Raw genomic sequence first — 18,769 nt, forward strand, 5'->3', positions numbered from 1 at the left:
TGGACGCCGAGCATAGCATCCAAGCACATAAACTTACTGGAGCTACTAGCTGTGTTCAAGGCACTGAAAGCCTTCCAGGCACACCTACAGGGGGAGACAGTGATGGTCCTCACGGACAGCACCACAGCCATGTACTACCTCAACAAGCAGGGGGGCTCATACTCTCCAGGACTGTCCAAGCTGTCACAGAACATCTGGAAGTGGGCTCTCAAACACAACATGTTCCTACTGTCACAACGTGTACCAGGGGAACTCAATCTGCTAGCAGACGAACTCAGCAGAGACTTCCCACTGCCCTCAGAGTACGAATGGCAGTTACACGAAGACATCGTCTTCGACGTCTTCACACAATGGGGATTCCCAGAAATAGATCTGTTCGCAACTCTGGAGAACTCACAATGCCAAGTTTATGCCTCCAGGCACCCACAGAACCAATCCAGGGGGAACGGTCTATCGATACCATGATCAGGGAAATTTGTTTTTGCCCCACCCAACTCCCCTTCTCAACAAGATAGTGCACAAGATGCACCAGGAACAAGTGATACTGGTGGCCCCTATGTGGGCCAGACAACCTTGGTTCGCTCACTTGATGGAGATGTCCCCATCTCCTCCAGTGAAACTTCCCTGCCCGTACAACATGCTGTCACAGGACAAGGGAAGGACACTACATCCATGCCCTCAGACCATGAACTTAGCAGCCTGGCTCAAGAGATCATAGAATTTGGACATTTACAACTCCTGCAGAGATGCATGGACATTCTCAAGGAGGCTAGAAAGCACAGGGAACAGCACGACGAGACGGCTTAGGCATGGCAGTACAAATGAACAAGAAAGGCATCAGGAATCGAGAGGGTGGAGAGGAGAGAAGTGACCTTTCTCTTTTCGTCCCAGACCTGCAGAACCTTCGAGGGAGAAAGCCTAAGACCGCCAACAATAGCACAAGTGTCTTGCAGCAGATGTCAATGGTACATTGGGCAAGCCTACGCCGATAAGCAGGAGCGAGGGAAGCTCCCGCGACCGTGGTACCGGCCTTGACTCCAATGAAGAGGATAGCCAAGCTGTTCATCACAGCAGGTGTGTCGAGGGGGAAAGCCAATATGAACTGGGCTGCGTTTAAATTGATGATCGCAAAGTGTCAAATTTTTAACCAAGTTCGAGGAACTGTGAAAGAACTGTAAAGTGTTAAGGGGAGACAACTGCAGAGGGAAACCGGCACCACGTGGGTACTAACTCAAGAGACTCTGGTCGATCCCCATCTGAGAGAAACGACAGATACCAGCAGGCCATAGGAGAGACAGCGGAATAGGTCATAGTGGTCATACTGAGGGTCAAGCAAAATCCATGTACAATCTGCAAACTAAGCGAAAGAAAAGAAACTGAGTCCCACAGTGAGAGGAAACCAGGGAAGTGAGTCCCAAGGGGGGGGCAAAGTTTAAAGTCCCAAGCAACAGTGTTGACAGACGTAAAACCTGAAAGAGGGATGTCCTCTATGAACTGTTTGAAAAGACATTGAGAAAACCAGGGAAATGAATCCCGCTAAAGAGAGGTGAGAAGGTTCAGCACCCAGAAGAGGGGGATCCAGGTGTGATCCCATCACCCAGCGAACATTGGAAACTGAACTTCATTTGTTAGTTAAAGGAACTTTTGTTTTTGTTAGTTGAAGACCTCGGGTCCTCGAATGCAAGAGACTTTCAAGTGAAACGAGACTTAGCCATCGGCTGTCCTGATAGCTCCCATTAGAACTGTCTTGTGCTGGAGAAACCAGAAACTGTACTGTACTGAGAAGACATTGCTTTTCTCCTCTTCCTTCTTTCTCCCTCTACCCTGCTAACTTCTCTCTCTGCGCCTCTATCCCACTCTCCCTCCTTTTCCACACAGTTTACTGACTGGCCACCGAGTGTACCTCAGAGTCTCACAGGTCCCTGGCACCCTCACCAGTCCTCTCGCACTTGGCTCCGGGCCTGCACTTGCCTCATTACTGCACTTGGTCAATGACCCATAAGAGTTGCCTCTCTCTGCACTTACCCCAGTTTCTGACTGACTGGCACACTTGGACTCCCCTTGCACTTGTCAACCCCCCCCCCACCCCACCCCACCCCACCCCACCCCACCCCTTCACCTGTACAGTCTGAGCACTTACACTATCTGAACGTTCCATGCCTAGAAGATGGTCCATCTTCCCTGTCTCCCACCTCCTTGCATGGTGGCACCTCAATGCACTTGGAAAAACTGCAGAATAGTGGTCAGACCCATTTGCTGTTATCTATACTGTTAATTGTATTATATACTTACTCTGCCTGTGCAGACTTGTATCGTTCAGCAAATCAAGGGCTCTGAATGACTGTTTTTTTCCCCTTGTTCCCTCCTTCCATGAGCGCTTTGAAACACTTGTCTTGTGTATAGGCGCTTTATAAACATTACCTATCATACCATACTGTGCTCCAAGATACCACCTTACCCTAGTGCTCCAGGCGTGGAGAAGGGAGACCCAGGTAATCGCATCCTGACCTATTATTTGAGAACTCCTCTTTCTTTTCTTGAGAACTATCCCACACACTTTCTTGTATTAGTTGTAAGGTTTGGCAATAAGTTTCTTAGTATAGGCCCTTTTATTTGACACCACCACTAGGACTGCCTTATTTTTCATTTGATGGTCGACGTTTGCTCCCATCTTAAATTTAAGTTTAGAATAGGCGTTTTTTCCAACCTGCATACCAAACGAATTGTTCAATAAACACCCTTGAAATGTGATCACTTGTGTCCGTCTTACTTGTTGCCACCATATGTTCCTCACATATGGTGTCATGGTGGGATGTGACTCAATTAAAAGAAATTGGGGAACCCTACAATTTCAAAAGCTTCGTCGTCAGAGGGCCTCCAACCCTTCCATTGCCACCAAGGAATCAATAGGGTTTGATATCTGTAGCAGTAGGGAAGCCATTATTCCCCCTGGGAAAAGAGGAATAATTCCTACAGATTTAGTTCCCCCTCTGGGGTGTTACATACTATTAGACCCAAAATCTGGCTTAGCATGGAAGTTCGGGATAGACGTCTTAGTAGGCGTTATTGATGGCAGTAGGACCAAGAGAAGAGCCGCAGAGGGGCAGGCGGGAGGGTTTGCAGGTGAATCCAGGCCTTCACCTGCCAGACCAATGATGGAGAACAACAGTTACAGTTAATTAACTTGTTCCTTCTCCAGCATGGGGTCTGGCATGGATTCACATGCTCATGAATAAAGAGTGCATAACAGTACATACATGCACAAGCACGGGAATTGGCAAGGCTCAACAGAAGCAATCTCTTACCTCCTCACCAGGCTCACCTCCAAGCAAACAGGTTGCGCAGCACTGCTTGGCTGACTCTGAATTCCTGCCTGGAATCCCGGTCAACGCAGTAGAATTTTGTGAAGCTGTGGGTTGACCTCCACGTAGCAGCCCTGCAAATGTCTAGCAGGGGCACACCAGATAGAAACACCATCGTAGCAGCGATCACTATGATAGAATGCGTTCTTGGATGCAAGGTAGCGGTCGGTTTGTCAACCGGTGACAGTGAGTGATGCAGCCGGAGAGCCACATGGAAATGGAAGCCTTGGACAGGACCATGGTTCACAGGACCAAAGTTCACAAAAAGCTGAGAGGTTTTCCAGAAACTTTGTGCGGGCCACATAAAACTTCAGCGCTCAGGCCGCATCCAGCGAGTGCAAAGTCCTTTCAGCCGGCGACGAAGGCGTTGGAAAAACACGTCGTTTAGACGAAATTCTGACGGAACCTTGGGCATGAAGGAGGGGTGCGTCCTCAGCACCACCCTTGTTTCGTGGAAAGTCAAATAAGGCTGCTTGCAGGATAGGGCCTGGATCTCACCTACTCTTGCAGAGGTGATGGCCATGAGGAAAGCTGTCTTCCTTGACAGCAACTTGAGTGGAGCTGAATGCAGAGGTTTGAATGGGGGCCCCAATGAGCCTAGTCAGCAGCACGTTGCACTCCCACGCTGGAGCCTTCACCAGCGGGAACAAGCAGAACAGTCCCTTGATGAACTCTTTGACCAGACGGTGTGATCACAGAGAAGACCGTCACGGAGACCTGGCATAGTGGGAGATAGCCGCCAGATGTACTTTGATGGAGCCTTGCGCCAGCCCCGATTTAGCCAATGACAAATTTGGAAGTACTTGAGGGTCTGTGACCCTCAGAGGGTTGATCTTCTGCGATCAGCACCAAGTTGCAAAACTCTTCCATTTGTGTCCGTACCACTTTAAAGTCGACAAAGCCCTGTCCCTGGCGAGGACCTCCCTGCAGTCCGCCGGAAGCTCGTGACCACCAAACTCTAATGCTGCAGGAGCAAGGCATTCAGGTTCAGCGATCCTGTGTCGTGGTGCAGAACTGCACCTCCTTCCCTGGCGAGGAGATCCGCGACCACTGGCAGCTTGACTGGAGGGGATGCTGACGTGCTGAGAAGGTCCGGGTACCAGATCTGCCTCAGCCACGCTGGTGCGACGAGGATCATCCTGCACCGGTACTGTTGACTGATGACTTGAAGTAGTAGTGGCATTGGAGGCAACACGTATAGAAACGGGCCTTCTCAAAGCAAGGAGAAGGAGTCCCCCATGTTCCCCGGTTGGGGAAACCTGCTGGCGAACCTCCGACACTTGGTTTTAGTCGCCGTCGCAAATAGATCAATCTGGGGACTGCCCCATTTGAGGAAAAGGTTGTCCACTTGATCCTGCCGAAGCTCCCACTCTTGGCAAGAGCGCAGCTCCCTGCTGAGGTAGTCGGCTACAGTGTTCTTTACCCCTGCCAGGTGAAACAGAATGAGGAACATCCCCTGGACGACGGCCCAGTGCCACTAATCCTGCGCCTCTTTGGAGAGCGCAGGGGGATCTGGTGCCCCCGGCTTCCAGATGTAAAACATTGTGGTCGTATTGTCCGTGAAGACCCTCACCACATTGCACCAGCCACAAACAAGAGCAGCCTTCCAGAACAGTACTAGTCGATGCTGGGACGCTGAAATTTGGCAGATGACTGGGAGATCTCCAGCTAGTTCTACAAATGTTCTAGGCAAAAACACAGAACGGCAATGCTTCTGGCATGGTAACCTAAAAACGTAGCTGGCCAGTCCACTGGGTGGTCCAAGGACCCTTCTGAAGACTCCAGGCTGCAAGATCTCAGGATCCCTACTCTGGTATGCAGAGGCTGGTTGGTCCTACCAGTCCAAAAGGTCGAACCACTAGCAAGGGTATTCTGAGATCAGGTAGTTCAGCAGGGCTTCACCGGGACAGCAGCAAGAGTTGTCGCAGGCCTCTTCAGAATTCGTCCTTGGGTCTTCTGCCATCTGCACAGCTACACCGGATACTTGACTCCTCTTCTGATCTGCTGGAATGGCTACATGTCTCCTCTTAGCCTAAATTCAGGTGAGTGCTCAAACTCAACCCTCCAATAGAAAGATCTGTCCCACAAATGCACACCAGCAGTGGTCCAACCATGGACCACTGCAGGACTGACTCATGCATGCACATTAGACACTCTGGCACCAGTTTGTGTATTGGGACCAGACAGTCCCAGCCTACTTCCTAGGCCCATACGCACATGGCATGAACTAGCCTGCGAAAACAGGCAGCTTTCCCAGGCAAATACATGACCATTAAAGGGAATTCCTGCCCTGAGAAGGCAAGAAGAAGGCCAAATAACAAAATGGTCAAAGAAGTTAAAATATCTTGTGGCACTGCCATCTTCGGACACTAGCCACAGTAAGTAGCCAAATACGGCAAATATGTATGAGGGAAGTAAAAAAATAGCAAAAATTGTAAAAATCTAACTGCTGCCACCAGGTTATCTTTAGGCACATTTAGAAGTACTCACAGATCCCTTTGGTGTAAGTCGCCAACGTCGTTGCGGCACACCAAGGAATGGTGTGCTGCCAACGACCTCTGCCTTAATGCCAGTAAGACTGAGATTCTACTTATCGGCACACCCACTTCCTCCTTCCCTGCAGCTCTCTGGCCGGCCTCCCTTGGCCCTCTTCCTGCAAGGCAAAAAACCTTGGGGTCATCTTCGACTCCACACTCTCTTTCTCTCCTCACATATCTGACCTCTCTAAGAAGTCACACTACCAGCTACACCTCCTCAGAGGTATCCTTCCTTTCCTCTCCTTCCCCCAGAAGCTCACTGTCTCCAGAGCCCTGGTTCTCTCGAAGCTGGACTACTGCAACAGCCTCTATCTAAATCTTCCTGCCTCTACTCTCCGCCCTTTGCAACTCATCCAGAACAGGACTGCGAGACTTGTCCTTGGCCTCAAGCCCAAGGACTGTATCTCTCCAGGACTGAAATCACTACACTGGCTCCCAGTGCCTGCGAGGATTAAGTTCAAAACCCTCTGCATTGTCCACAAGGCCTTCTGGGGCCTTGGGCCAAAATACCTTCAACTCTCTCTTCCTAAATATCTTCCTTCTCGAGCCCTTCACTCATCCACCTCCAACTACCTCAGGGTCAGCCGCTTCTCCAAGCAACGAGCTGGGGGTAGATCTCTCTCCGCAGCAGGGGCCTCCTTCTGGAACAGCCTTCCTGAAACTTGAGGAGAACCATCTCCGGTTCCGGAAGCACCACAAATCCTTCCTCTTTGCCTCCGCTTTCTCTCCCTCTCTACCCTGCTAAAATCACTGAACCTTCACTGAATCTGCAACTGGGCCACTCACCGATCTCAGTCCTTGGCCCAGCCACTCTTCCTGCACTGCCTACCTGCACTACAGGACTGTCTCTGTATCCCACAGCCCCTTTCTCCCGGCACTTACCTTGCACTTGCCACCACCTGGCGCTATTAATTATCTTGTATTCTACCAACCATGTACAGCACTTTCCCCCCTCTCCCCTTCCCCGTGCACTATTCCCAGTCCCCTCTCCCCTTGCACTTGCGCGGTCTGAATGACACCTGGCCTAGTAGGATCGTTGTCTCTCTCCCTTTGTTCCCCCCCCCCCGCCTCGTCGCACCTTGAAACACTTGTGTATAGGCGCGTTACAAATGCCATATCATATCAAGTCTAGGGTGATACACAAAAGTATCCCCCTTGCACTGCATTGGAATATGCTGTGTGCAAAATGAAAAAGTTACCCAAAGAGGTAACATGTCAAAAGATAAAAGGGTAACAGTTTCTCAGTACTGATAGTCTGAAGGACTAGTCCGTTTTCCCATAACAAATGAGCAAAAGACCAGTGAGGTGAAGCTGACGACTTCACTTCTCTATAAAAACTCAGGCCAAGGTGTAAAACAAAAGCAACAAGTTTGGGGGGTCTATAGAATATGGCGTGAAATTTGCCCAAGAGAAAAACTTTGCTAACACCACTTTGCTCAGGAAAGCTGGAACTTTCACTGGGAAGGGGCTTACCATATATTGCAATTCTGGCCCTGAGAGGGCAGGAAGTGGGTTTAAATACTAGATTTCTAAAGGACAAAAATCTCGTGGAACAGCCCTTTCAGAGTGTATGGTACTCTAAAAAGCATTAAGCAGTACAATGCAAAAGTACATGAGACAATTAAAAGAAACGTGACAGAAAGAGATCTGCTGCTACCAGCCAATCTCGGACAAATCATGCAAGCAACCATTATGATGCGAGAAATAAAGTTAAAGTGACACAAACTAGCCCGCCCGCTCCTCTCTGTAAGGTGAAGAGTGCAGGGTAAAACAAACAGGGAATTTCACACTGCAGAACAGATGTCTCATGCACTGATAACCATAGGGACTGATGAGTGCCCCCAGAACAGATTAACTTAGCAAGGCAAGTGAAGTAAAAAGGCTTAATTTGCCTCCAAACGATCGGCACAAAACAGCATAAAAGTTGGGGAGGTAGTTCCATAGATGTCTATGGAGGTAAAGCGTCAAAGAGAACATATTTCCTGGACCCCCAGCACAACAGTCTACTTCTTGAAAGTCGTGCCCATTTTTCAGGTAAGTAGAGTTTTTTGCTTCATATAGCGGGTCATCTCATTGATTTTGGTTACACTGGTGAAGTCTTAGGGCTTACCAGGGAGAGTAGGAGAAGCCTTGGCCTCAAAAACTGCGTCTTCTAAACAGTGACCCTCTGCATTGGAATGTTTTCCCCGAGATCTGTCCTTTTTTTTGGCAGAAACACGCTTTTTGGGCTTTTTCCAGAGCGTCCTCTATAGCTTTTCCAAACAGTAGTGATTCTTAAATGAAGGTTGCCTGCGTCTCAAGTTTGAATCCAGTACAATGCATGCTTACCCACTGCTAGCCCTGCAGTCTCCACACATCTAATGCATATTTAGAAATGGGATTAGCAGACTACTCTCCTTCTTTTCCACTCTCCATTTCTGAAGTGTGCTCCGAAACAGACACCTCTTTCTAGCTGTTGTGAGCACAGGGCAATCCTGTGTAGGGGGTCTTTGGGTGCATAGGGAGTCAGAGGCCGAGGGTTTAGATTTCTTATCACCCCTAACATTTACGGCGCTAATTGATGCTGATTTTAAAAAAAGAGAAGAGGCTGTTTGACGGATTACATTAAGCAGTGGTCTTCAAACTGTGGGGCTGGCCACCCGTGGGAGACCGGAAGGATGCCCAGGGGTTGGGAGACGGGGGAAGTGTGGAGGATGCAAGGCTTTTCAAAAAGCCATTACCATGACTGCTTATGATAGGAAATATAAGCAGATGGTGCATCTGGGGGGCCCAGCAACAATACTTTTACTCAAGGTGCACTCGGCATTAAATGTTTGAATGCCACTGCATTAAGGGGGTGTAATAGAGGAGATCGCCTTGTGTCCTCCAAGAAGTCGATATCATTGGATAAAGGTGCAATATAAAAACCATAAATAAATAATCAAACTCTTGTGTCTTTATGCCAAACGTGGCTGCTGCTTTTTGCATTGCATGCCCAGGTATCTTAAGTGGAGTGCCGCTGGGATATTTTATTTTCTCTAACACTTTAGTTAGGTTTGTGATGTTCACAGAACAGATTCATGCGCACTGAACCGATGCACTATTGTGCAGTTGTATTTTTTAACTGCAATAATCCCTTTTTGAGTACAACATACTTGTGTTGGTTGCCCCTCGTAGTTGAAGCCAGTCTGTCATCTTGGCCGCCTTTTTGCCTCTTCATAATGAAAATTGCTGTATGTGGGCATGCACTGGCACAGGAGTCCTGCACAGTCCGTGCTGTGTGTGCTGGAACTGACTGGGATGGAGATTGGAGCGGTTTAGTCTCGCTCTACCATATATTGAAGGAGCGCACAGCAAGCTCAGCAGCTAGAGCTGCATTTTAACTGAAAACCCCACTCACACATAGGTTGCTGTGTGCCGCATGCTATGCAATGTAAAGCACAGCAACCGATATGTGAATGGAGTGCCCTTTGACTGAGAACGCCGTGCATTCCTTAAATATACGGTCATCCTAACCACTACGTTTAGTATTCGGATTGACAGACAGTATATTTAAGGGAACATATGGCACTGTTAAGTCCCTGCGCCCCGTTGGCCTAGGAGACAGGGCACGCTCAAGAGTAACTGCACCGAAAAGGCTGGCGGCCAAATGTCCTGCTTCGTATTTTATTTCTCGCAGTGAGAGCAGTACCAGTACGTCACCCCCCTCTAGTGGCCTAACTGAAAATTACATTTTCATATTTATTTGACCTTTGTTCAAATTGATGGCTGATAATTTATTAAAAATAAGCATTCATTTATCTATGTGTCAGGAATTTTATTTTTAGATATATTTCAAGAAAAAATTAAAACAATTCTTTATTTAAATTTTAAAACTCTTTTGTGATTGGGATGACAATGCATTACTTACCGTAAAAGCATTTCTGATGGTTGTATCTGCTTAGATTCACATGCTGTGCATAGGTCCGACATCCAGTGGTCACTGCGGAGTATTGCATTTTGTTTTTCGTAGTCGAAAAGGGGACGTCGACAAGGCGTGTCTGTAACACTATCCCTATAGTGACGTGCGTTGTACCCACAATCCCTCACGCGTCGAGGTCCCTCTGTTTGTATTTTTCTGCCCTGAGGGAGCCTTATAGACGTGAGTGAGTACAGAAAAGAGAGATATAAAGGAAGTCTATGTTCCTTCCATCCGAGCGGGGAGGAAGGGTGGGCGCATGTGAATCTAAGCAGATACAACCATCAGAAATGCTTTTACGGTAAGTAATGCATTGTCTTCTGATGTTTGTTAATCTGCTTAGAATCACATGCTGTGCATAGACTAGCGAGCAGTACCCGGAGTTGGCGGTGGGTTATGAGAAGGAACAGTAGAGAAAAGATGTCTTAATACTGCCTGTCCCACCTGGGAGTCAGATCTAGAGTGTGCATCTAGACAGTAGTGTTTTGTAAAGGTGTGCACAGAACTCCAGGTAGCCGCTTTGCAGATGGACTCAAGGGGAACATTTGCAATGAATGCTATGGAAGCCCCAGTGCCTCGAGTGGAATGTGCTCTTGGCTTGAAGGGTAGTTCTCTCTTAGCAAGAGTGTAACAGAGAGTGATGCATTGAACAATCCATCTAGATATAGTGGATTTTGAGACCGCATCTCCTTCTCTTCCTGCTGCCACCGAGACAAAGAACTGATTAGTCTTTCTCAGTGGTCTGGTTCTTTCCATGTAGAACATGACAGCTCTGCGTACATCTAGTGTATGCAGACTTTTTTCTCCCGAGCTGGAAGGGTTTTGAAAGAACGTTGGTAGTTCTATAGTTTGGTTTACATGAAATTTCGAGATGAATTTAGGTGCAAACCTTGGGTGTGTGCGTAGAACCACTTTATTTTTGTGAACTGTTACAAAGGGGTCTAGTACAGAAAGAGCCTGTAGTTCACTTACTCTCCTAATGGAGGTGATAGCTATTAGGAAAGCAGTCTTAAGGGTGATATCTTTAAGAGTTGCCTTGTGCATGGGTTCGAAGGGAGGGCCCATGAGTCTGGAAAGTACCACATTTAAGTCCCATCCGGGAGCTGGGTTAGCTATCGGAGGGTGTATCCTTTTTACCCCCTCCATGAAGGCTTTGATAACTGGTATCTTCCACCACGACACTTTAAGTTGGGAAGTGGTGTATGCAGAAAGTGCCGCTAGGTGGACTTTAATGGAATTGAATACTAAACCTGAATCCAGTAAATGGGTCAAGTATAGAATAATGTCAGTAGGAGAGCAGTCAACTGGGTTGATGCTAGTACCTCTACACCAGATAACGAATCTTTTCCATTTGCTAGAATAGCAGTGTCGAGTATTAGGTTTTCTGGCTTCCCTGAGGATGTCCATACATCTCTGTGGGAGTTGTAAATGTCCAAATTCTATGATCTCAGGAGCCAGGCTGCTAAGTTCATGGTCTGAGGGCATGGATGCAGTGTCCTGCCCTTGTCTTGTGACAGCATGTTGTACGGGCAGGGAAGTTTCACTGGGGGAGATAGGGACATCTCCATCAAGTGAGCGAACCAAGGTTGCCGTGCCCACATTGGGGCCACTAGTATCATGGTAACCTGCTCCTGGTGCATCTTGTGCACCAATTTGTTGAGAAGGGGAGTCGGGGGAAAGGCGTAAACAAATTTCCCTGACCATTGAATCAACAGACCGTTCCCCTTGGACTGGTTCTGGGGGTACCTGGAGGCGTAACTTTGGCATTGTGAGTTCTCCAGGGTTGCGAACAGGTCTATTTCCGGGAATCCCCATTGCGTGAAGATGTCTAAGACGATGTCTTCGTGCAATTGCCATTCGTACTCTTCGGGCAGGGGGAAGTCTCTGCTGAGTTTGTCTGCTAGCAGATTGAGTTCCCCTGGTACATGTTGTGCTAGTAGGAACATGTTGTGTTTGAGAGCCCACTTCCATATATTCTGGGACAGCTTGGACAGTCCTGGAGAGTGAGTGCCCCCTTGCTTGTTGAGGTAGTACATGGCTGTGGTGCTGTCTGTGAGGACCATCACTGTCTTTCCTTGTAAGTGTTCCTGAAAGGCTTTCAGTGCTTTGAACACCGCTAGTAGTTCCAGCAGGTTTATATGCTTGGATGCTAAACTCGGAGTCCACACTCCGTGTGCCGTTTGATGGGATAGGTGAGCCCCCCATCCTGTAAGGGATGCGTCTGTGGTTAGAGTGGCTTCCACTGCGGGTGTGGCAAAAGTTTTCCCTAATAACAGGTTTTCTTTTGTCCACCACCGTAGCGAGAGAACCAAGGCCTGCGAGACCACCACTAGATCGTCCCATTGTCCGCTGGCCTGACACCACTGGCTGTAGAGCCACTCTTGCATTGGGCGCATGCGCAGGCGCGCGTGAGGTACCAAATAAATACATGACGCCATCATCCCTAGCAAGCGCATTGCTTTGCGTACCGTCACCTCTCGGCCTGCTACATAATGGGGAATTTGAAACAGCATGTTTTGGACCCTCTCGTTGGAGGGGAATACGAGGCCGTCCCTTGTTCGAATTAGAGCCCCTAGGAATTGTTTGGTTTGGCTGGGGTCTAAGCTGGACTTCTTTTCGTTGATGGAGAAGCCCAGTTGGGACAAAAGGTCTACGGTCTTTTGGGTATTGGAGAAGCATGTTTCGTAAGAATCCCCTGTTATGAGCCAGTCGTCGAGGTAAGGGTATACCGGGATGGATAATCTGCGCAGGTGGGCCGCTGCCACTGCCAGTACTTTCGTGAATACCCTTGGTGCAGATGCTATCCCGAAGGGTAGTACTCTGAACTGGTAGTGTTTGTCCTCTATTTTGAACCTGAGGTATTTTCTGTGCGATGGCAACATTAAAATATGAAAGTATGCATCTTTCATGTCCAGTGTTGTCATGTAATCCCCTTGTGATAACAGTGGGATTACCTCCTGTAAGGTCACCATACGAAACTTTTGGGGTTTGACAAATATGTTCGCTGGGCGCAGATCTAATACAGGGCGCATGGTTAAGTCCTTTTTGGGTACAAGGAAGTACACTGAATAAATACCTTCTGTTACCTGTGATAGGGGGACGGGCTCTATAGCTTCTTTCTTCAGTAGTTCTTCCACTTCTTGAAGAAGAATGGAGAGGTGTTGCGGTGTCATGCGCCGGTTCCGTGGGGGTTTGTACTTCGGGGAACCGTTGAACTCGATGCAGTATCCGTGGGCTATGGTGGATAATACCCAACGGTCTGACGTGATTCCCTCCCATGCTGAAAGGAACGATGTTAGCCGGCCCCCGACCGGTGATGCATGGGAGGGGACCCGAATTTTCGGGTCATTTGCTGGTATTGGGCGTGGAACCTCTGGGGCTGGAGCCACGACCTCTTCCTTTGCCACGGCGTTGGCCTCTTTGACTGAACTGGGTGTTACCCTGGTTGGTGGGCCAGTTGGAGCCAGAGTAATATTGTTGTTGTTGGTTCTGCTGCTGTCTTTGGCCACGAAAGGAGCGTTTATTACCATAGCCTCGCCTGTTAGGGGGCCTAGAAATTTGATCAAGAGTTTTGATGGTATCAAACTCTTTTTTAGCATGTTCTAGGGCCTCATCTACTGCTTTCCCAAACAGATGCGTCTGTTCAATGGGTTTATTTATGAGGGAGGCTTGGGTTTCGGGCTTAAAACCTGAATTGCGTAGCCAAACGTGGCGCTTGAGAAGTATTCCCTGAACTAGGGAGCGGCCAGCCGTCTCAGCGGCATCTAGGGAGTTTTTAACGATGCCCTGGTTTACCAGTGTGCCCTCTGATATTATAGCTAGCAGGCGAGAACGCAGAGGTTCAGGTGCTTCCTCTGCTTCGCTGCGCAGCTTGTTCCACTGTGCATCTGCGTAGCTAGCTAAAAGTGAGTTGTTATTAGCAATTCTAGTGGAGAAGGCGGCGGAGGTCGTGATTCTCTTCCCCAGTGCGTAGAGTTTTTTGCCTTCTTTGTCTGGAGGTGCTTCACTAGTGGATAGTGGCACCCCTGCTCTTTTTCTTGTGTTGGTAACCACAAGGGAGTCTGGAATAGAGTGTCCTCTGATGTATAAAGGGTCAGAGGATGAAGGGCTGAAGAGCTTTTCTATTCTAGGGTTGACCCCTCTTACTAGAGCTGGGTTAGTAAGGGAAGGAGAAATTCTTCTTTTAATAGAAGCCAGGAGAGGAATAGATTGGCTAACAGGGGCTTTTTCTTTGATGACTTTTTCTACAAAGTCGATGTCTGGAAGAGTTTCCCCTGTATCAATCTCAAAATGCGCTGCTGCCTTGCGCAATAGTGCATTGAGGGAAGGTTGGTCATCTATGGGAGAGGAGTTCCCGTGTGAATCCTTGAGAGGAGAAGGGAGAAAGGCATCAGGGTCTGAATGTACTGATGGGGATTGCCAAGGCTGCACTGACGGTGAATGCCAGGGCTGCGAGGTAGCTGTATCCTCTTCAAACCCTGTAGGAGTGGTGTAAGGATCTTCTTCGAAGCCCTCTTCCTCAAGTTCTACCTCTTCTTCTCCACCCAAACACTCCTCATCTTCTTGGAGGTATTGCTCCTCCTCAGTGAGGTCAACCAGCCTAGGAATCTTGACTCTAGGGTCATCCTGTGGCCATTCTCTTTGTCTTTTGTGAGTGGGTGGGTCTTGGTTTCCTAGAAACCTTTCCATTTTCTCCATGCAAGAATGGAGTCTTTCAAGGGTCTCATGGGGTACCCCTGAATAGTCTAGAGGGGGAAAATTAGTGTTTTCGCCTTCGAATCGTTTCGAACGCTCCCACAGCGTCGACGAGAGGTTCCCGTCTCCTTCTGAAAAGCCTTCAGGTAGTTCGGAAGCGTCCTTTGGAGAAAGGGGCAGTTCCTGGCTACTTTTGTGTTTTTTCGACGCGGTATTCGACGTTTGTTTCGTCGTCCGCGTACGTTCGTCTTCGGCGACAATTCTCGCTAGGCTCTCGGCCACGATTTTGTCCGTCGAGGGCTTTGGTGTCGACGTTGTGTGCGTTGCGCGTTGTACCTCGACGGTCGCTCTATGGAGCGTTGCGTCGGATGTTTTTGGGGTAGCGCCCGTGTTAGATGGAAGCCCAATCGCTGGTCGCGGCTGCGTTTGCGGGTGGGGCTTGTGACCTTTACGGTCTGCGGTAGACGCCGGAGTGCCCTGCGTCCCCTTCGGCGCTGATGGATCCTTCGTTCTCGACGAAGAAGAGCCGTGGGTAGTGTGTTTAGCCTTATGGGGTTTGTGTGCGTCCTTGTCGCCGGGGTGTTCATCCCCATAAGCAGGGCGTGAGCCGAGCCCGTCGGGGCCGGGGACGGACGACGAGGAGCGTGAGCGCTCCTTCTGGGGGTTCATGACTTCCGTAACGGACGTCGAGTTATCGCACTCCTCGTCACTTTCAGTAACAGCGGCAGCGGGTGAGGAAACTGACTTCGACATCGCGTAGTCTGCCCACCTCTTAACCCTACGTTCTTTAAGAGTCCTGGGTTTTAAGAGCTTGCAGGCTGCGCAGCTGTTCTCTATGTGATCGAGGGGTAAGCAACGATTACAGAGCTTGTGCTTATCTTTCCAAGTATATTTGCCCCTGCAGCGTGGGCAAAACTTAAATGGTGTCCTCTCCATAGCTGAGGCAATAATAGCTGGCGATAACAACCCCAAGGGAAAGAAAAGGGAGAAAGAAAGACATTCTCAAAGAGAAGAGACAAAGTTCTAACCCCCACTCTCCCTACTGTAAGTTGGCCGTCGAGGCCAGGCCACGTGTTCGGCAGCGCCGAAGGATCTCCTCCGCTCTTCCTCTCCGTCGAAAATAGTTCGGCGGAGAAACAGCTTCACAGCTAACGTCGAGGGGGAGGGATCGTTACCAGTATATTAAGTTATGACAAAAGGACCGAGGTCCGTGGTAAGTATAGCAATGTCTCTCTAGGAGCTCCGCGAAAGGCGACCAGAAACTGGGCGGAAAAAAACAATCTGAGGGACCTCGACGCGTGAGGGATTGTGGGTACAACGCACGTCACTATAGGGATAGTGTTACAGACACGCCTTGTCGACGTCCCCTTTTCGACTACGAAAAACAAAATGCAATACTCCGCAGTGACCACTGGATGTCGGACCTATGCACAGCATGTGATTCTAAGCAGATTAACAAACATCAGAAAATAGCTTTATTGACCTTGCCCTCGGCTGTCTTCAGGGCCCATAACTCCCGACAGGGCAGTCGGGCTAGGTTTTTAAAGCTACGTTATGTTACGAGGATCATTCTTTTGAGGGAGTGTGTACTTTATATCACCCCTTCATCAAGCCAGGATCACCTCATCATTGTGAGAGTTTGGATCAAGTTTATGGAGTCCATGCACACCTGCTAAGAAACGGTCTTCCTGAACCCCTCACCAGGGGACTTCAGAAAAACATCCTGCCAATCCTCACCAGTTTCCATGTTGATACACTGAACAATTAAATCATGCCATCCTTTTATTGCTTTCGGTTTGTGTTAATAGAGATTTTTTTCCTCTATTTTTAAAGCCACTGAACTCTGGCACCCTTTGTGGTAAAAAAGGTGATCCAGTAACTCCTTTTTCCATGAAATGTCAGGATGATTTAAGTTAGGAGAAGAGGGGGAAAAGTGAGTTTGTGGTTCTTTTGAGAAGCCCGCTCACAAATGCAAGGTATTTGCTCCATTTGTATATGACCAAAAGGTCTTTTTCCGAGCATCACAGCAAAGCATGAACATGGCAGTACTACAGAATATCCAGGTATACACAACACAACTTACTGCTGCAGGTTTTGGCCTGTACGGCATCACCATAGTAGCCAGGAGCGCAAAGCTCACAGTGCGGGCCCGCTGTGTTAAACATGCATCCCACGCATACTCCCGTACGAGAATCGCAGTCGCTAAAAAGTGCGTTGCCATCTGTGTTTCCACTGCAGTTGCAAGGCTGGCAGGAGCTGCCAATCACCATTGGGTTGCCATAGTAACCAGGGGCACACCTTTTGAGAATAGAAGCAAACCGATTATTTCATCACAGCCAGCTGTCAGATAAACAGAGAATACATTGCAGGATAAGGGTTGGTGCTTACCGTTCACATTGGGCCCCAGCGTAACCGGGGTGGCAGAGGCACTGAGTCACTGACCCCTTCTGGACACATCCAATGGCAAAACTGAAAGACAAGAGGGCACCTATATGGTAAACTGTCCAACAGCAAGATCTCGCCCTCGCATCCCACCCAACAAAAACTTTATGAGCCAAGCCTTCAGCTTAGGAGGGCATTCAATGCGAAGAGTGCCCTCCTTACAGGAAGCAGTAATGCGATGTACGTGTTTTAATCTAATCACAACGGGTCGAATTGTTGGGGGACTTGGTTTTCACTCATTTTTTTAACCACAGAACGGGGGTCGAGGGACACACCTACCCCCTCACTAACCCACCCACCCACTCACTCCCCACTCCAATCAACGTTGCTCAACCCCAAACCACCATCTATCATTTTTGTTGTAAACACATTAACAAAGATTTGAGGGGAAAAGAACTACCAGTTTGGCGGGGAGGGGGCGGGTCGACTAAAACACACACCCCAGTAAGGAAAGCAGAGCATTACTGTCACCGATGGGACAGCTTACAGGTAGGTAAAGGAGTTATTGGTGGAGTAGAAATACACGTTTCTTGGTGTAATGCTCCATCTATACTCTCCAACATTAGTTAGAACAAGAAATTCACAGTGCTCCATGGTGTGCCAGTACTTCCATGGTCTGTAGCCTGTGAACCATGAAATGCGAGTACTGCCCAGAGCACGAAGGTTCGTCAGGGCACCTCATCAATTCTCAGTACCCCGCATGACCTCCCAAGGTAAAGCGGCACCATTCCATATTGCCGCCCACACCAGTATTAGCAGAACCCTAATCCATGAGCATTAAAAGGATGCCTTTATCGGGGCGGAGCCATGATCTCTGAGCAGTGATAGAAGACCACTGCAAGCAGAGGCCTGGGCACTGCTAGGCCTACACTGCACTCGACAGGGCCCCAGACTAAGAGCAAAAATAGGAAGTGGAAACTTAACTGTTGGTTTTCCAAGAGGGTCCTCAAACGGCATAAATCAAGAATCCTGTAGTTGGACAGTCTTTGATATAAAATGATACTTGAGAGGAAATCGTGGACTTACAGATCCCGTTAACCATTGATGTCCCAGAGTGGTCACATTTGGAGATGACAGCTCCCATGGTGCTTATCGCCATCGCCATTTGCCTACAGTTCCATCTGAAATCCCCAGCACTCACACATACTTCTAATCATTCAGCAAAGGCAGGAGGGAAGAACTCAAGGTTGCATGGCAGTCTTGTTCCACAGAACCTACTTGTTGGAGGCCACAGATAGGGGGCATGGGCATCCAATGCACTGCAAGGGCTTCTCCACTGTAGTGTTCCCCAGGAAGCCCCCTTTGCACCTCTCGCAGTGATCCCCTTCAGTGTTGTACTGGCAGTTCTTTAAAAAAAGAAAAAAGGAAGAAAAAAAACACAATAATCACAGTTTACAGCTATACAACCATCAACAAATCTACAAAACCACCAACAAAGAAAGCAAGGGACAGACACATGCCTTGGACTTGAGCCCTTTCCCTTCAGATAATTGCACAGGTATGCAGGGGGGATTTTTAGAGGATCTTGAAAATGAGAAAACCATAACCACAAGGTTCACTCCCACACTTCAGAATGCATTCCTCTAAATAAAATGCCGCTGTATACAGCATATTGCTTTAGCGTTCATTTCTCTTCTTGAAATATTTAAGACACTACATCGTTGCCTAGTGGATTAGGGGAGAGCACAACCCAACATGCAAGTTATTACTGTACACCCACAATAGATCTTTCTACCTAATCCTGGTCAGCCAGCTATATTTTGGCCAGAGTGGAAAGAGTATTGGAACAACTACAT

At 48.5% G+C, this 18,769-nt stretch overlaps 1 protein-coding gene across 2 annotated transcripts in view; it reads right to left on the reverse strand.

Moving 5' to 3' along the window:
• LAMA5 (laminin subunit alpha 5) overlaps positions 1–18,769 on the reverse strand; it is a 670,647-nt gene that overhangs the window by 272,180 nt on the left and 379,698 nt on the right. For both annotated transcript variants that reach the window (XM_069650738.1, XM_069650737.1), the window contains exons 43-45: positions 18,192–18,319; positions 16,920–17,000; positions 16,615–16,829 (exon numbers count right to left, since the gene is read on the reverse strand). In XM_069650738.1, coding sequence (XP_069506839.1) covers positions 16,615–16,829; positions 16,920–17,000; positions 18,192–18,319 — 424 coding nt within the window. The remainder of the gene's footprint in view (positions 1–16,614; positions 16,830–16,919; positions 17,001–18,191; positions 18,320–18,769) is intronic.

This window comes from Ambystoma mexicanum, chromosome 3p (genome assembly GCF_040938575.1).
Source record: "Ambystoma mexicanum isolate Mex_15411 chromosome 3p, UKY_AmexF1_1, whole genome shotgun sequence".
Lineage (NCBI taxonomy): Eukaryota > Metazoa > Chordata > Amphibia > Caudata > Ambystomatidae > Ambystoma > Ambystoma mexicanum.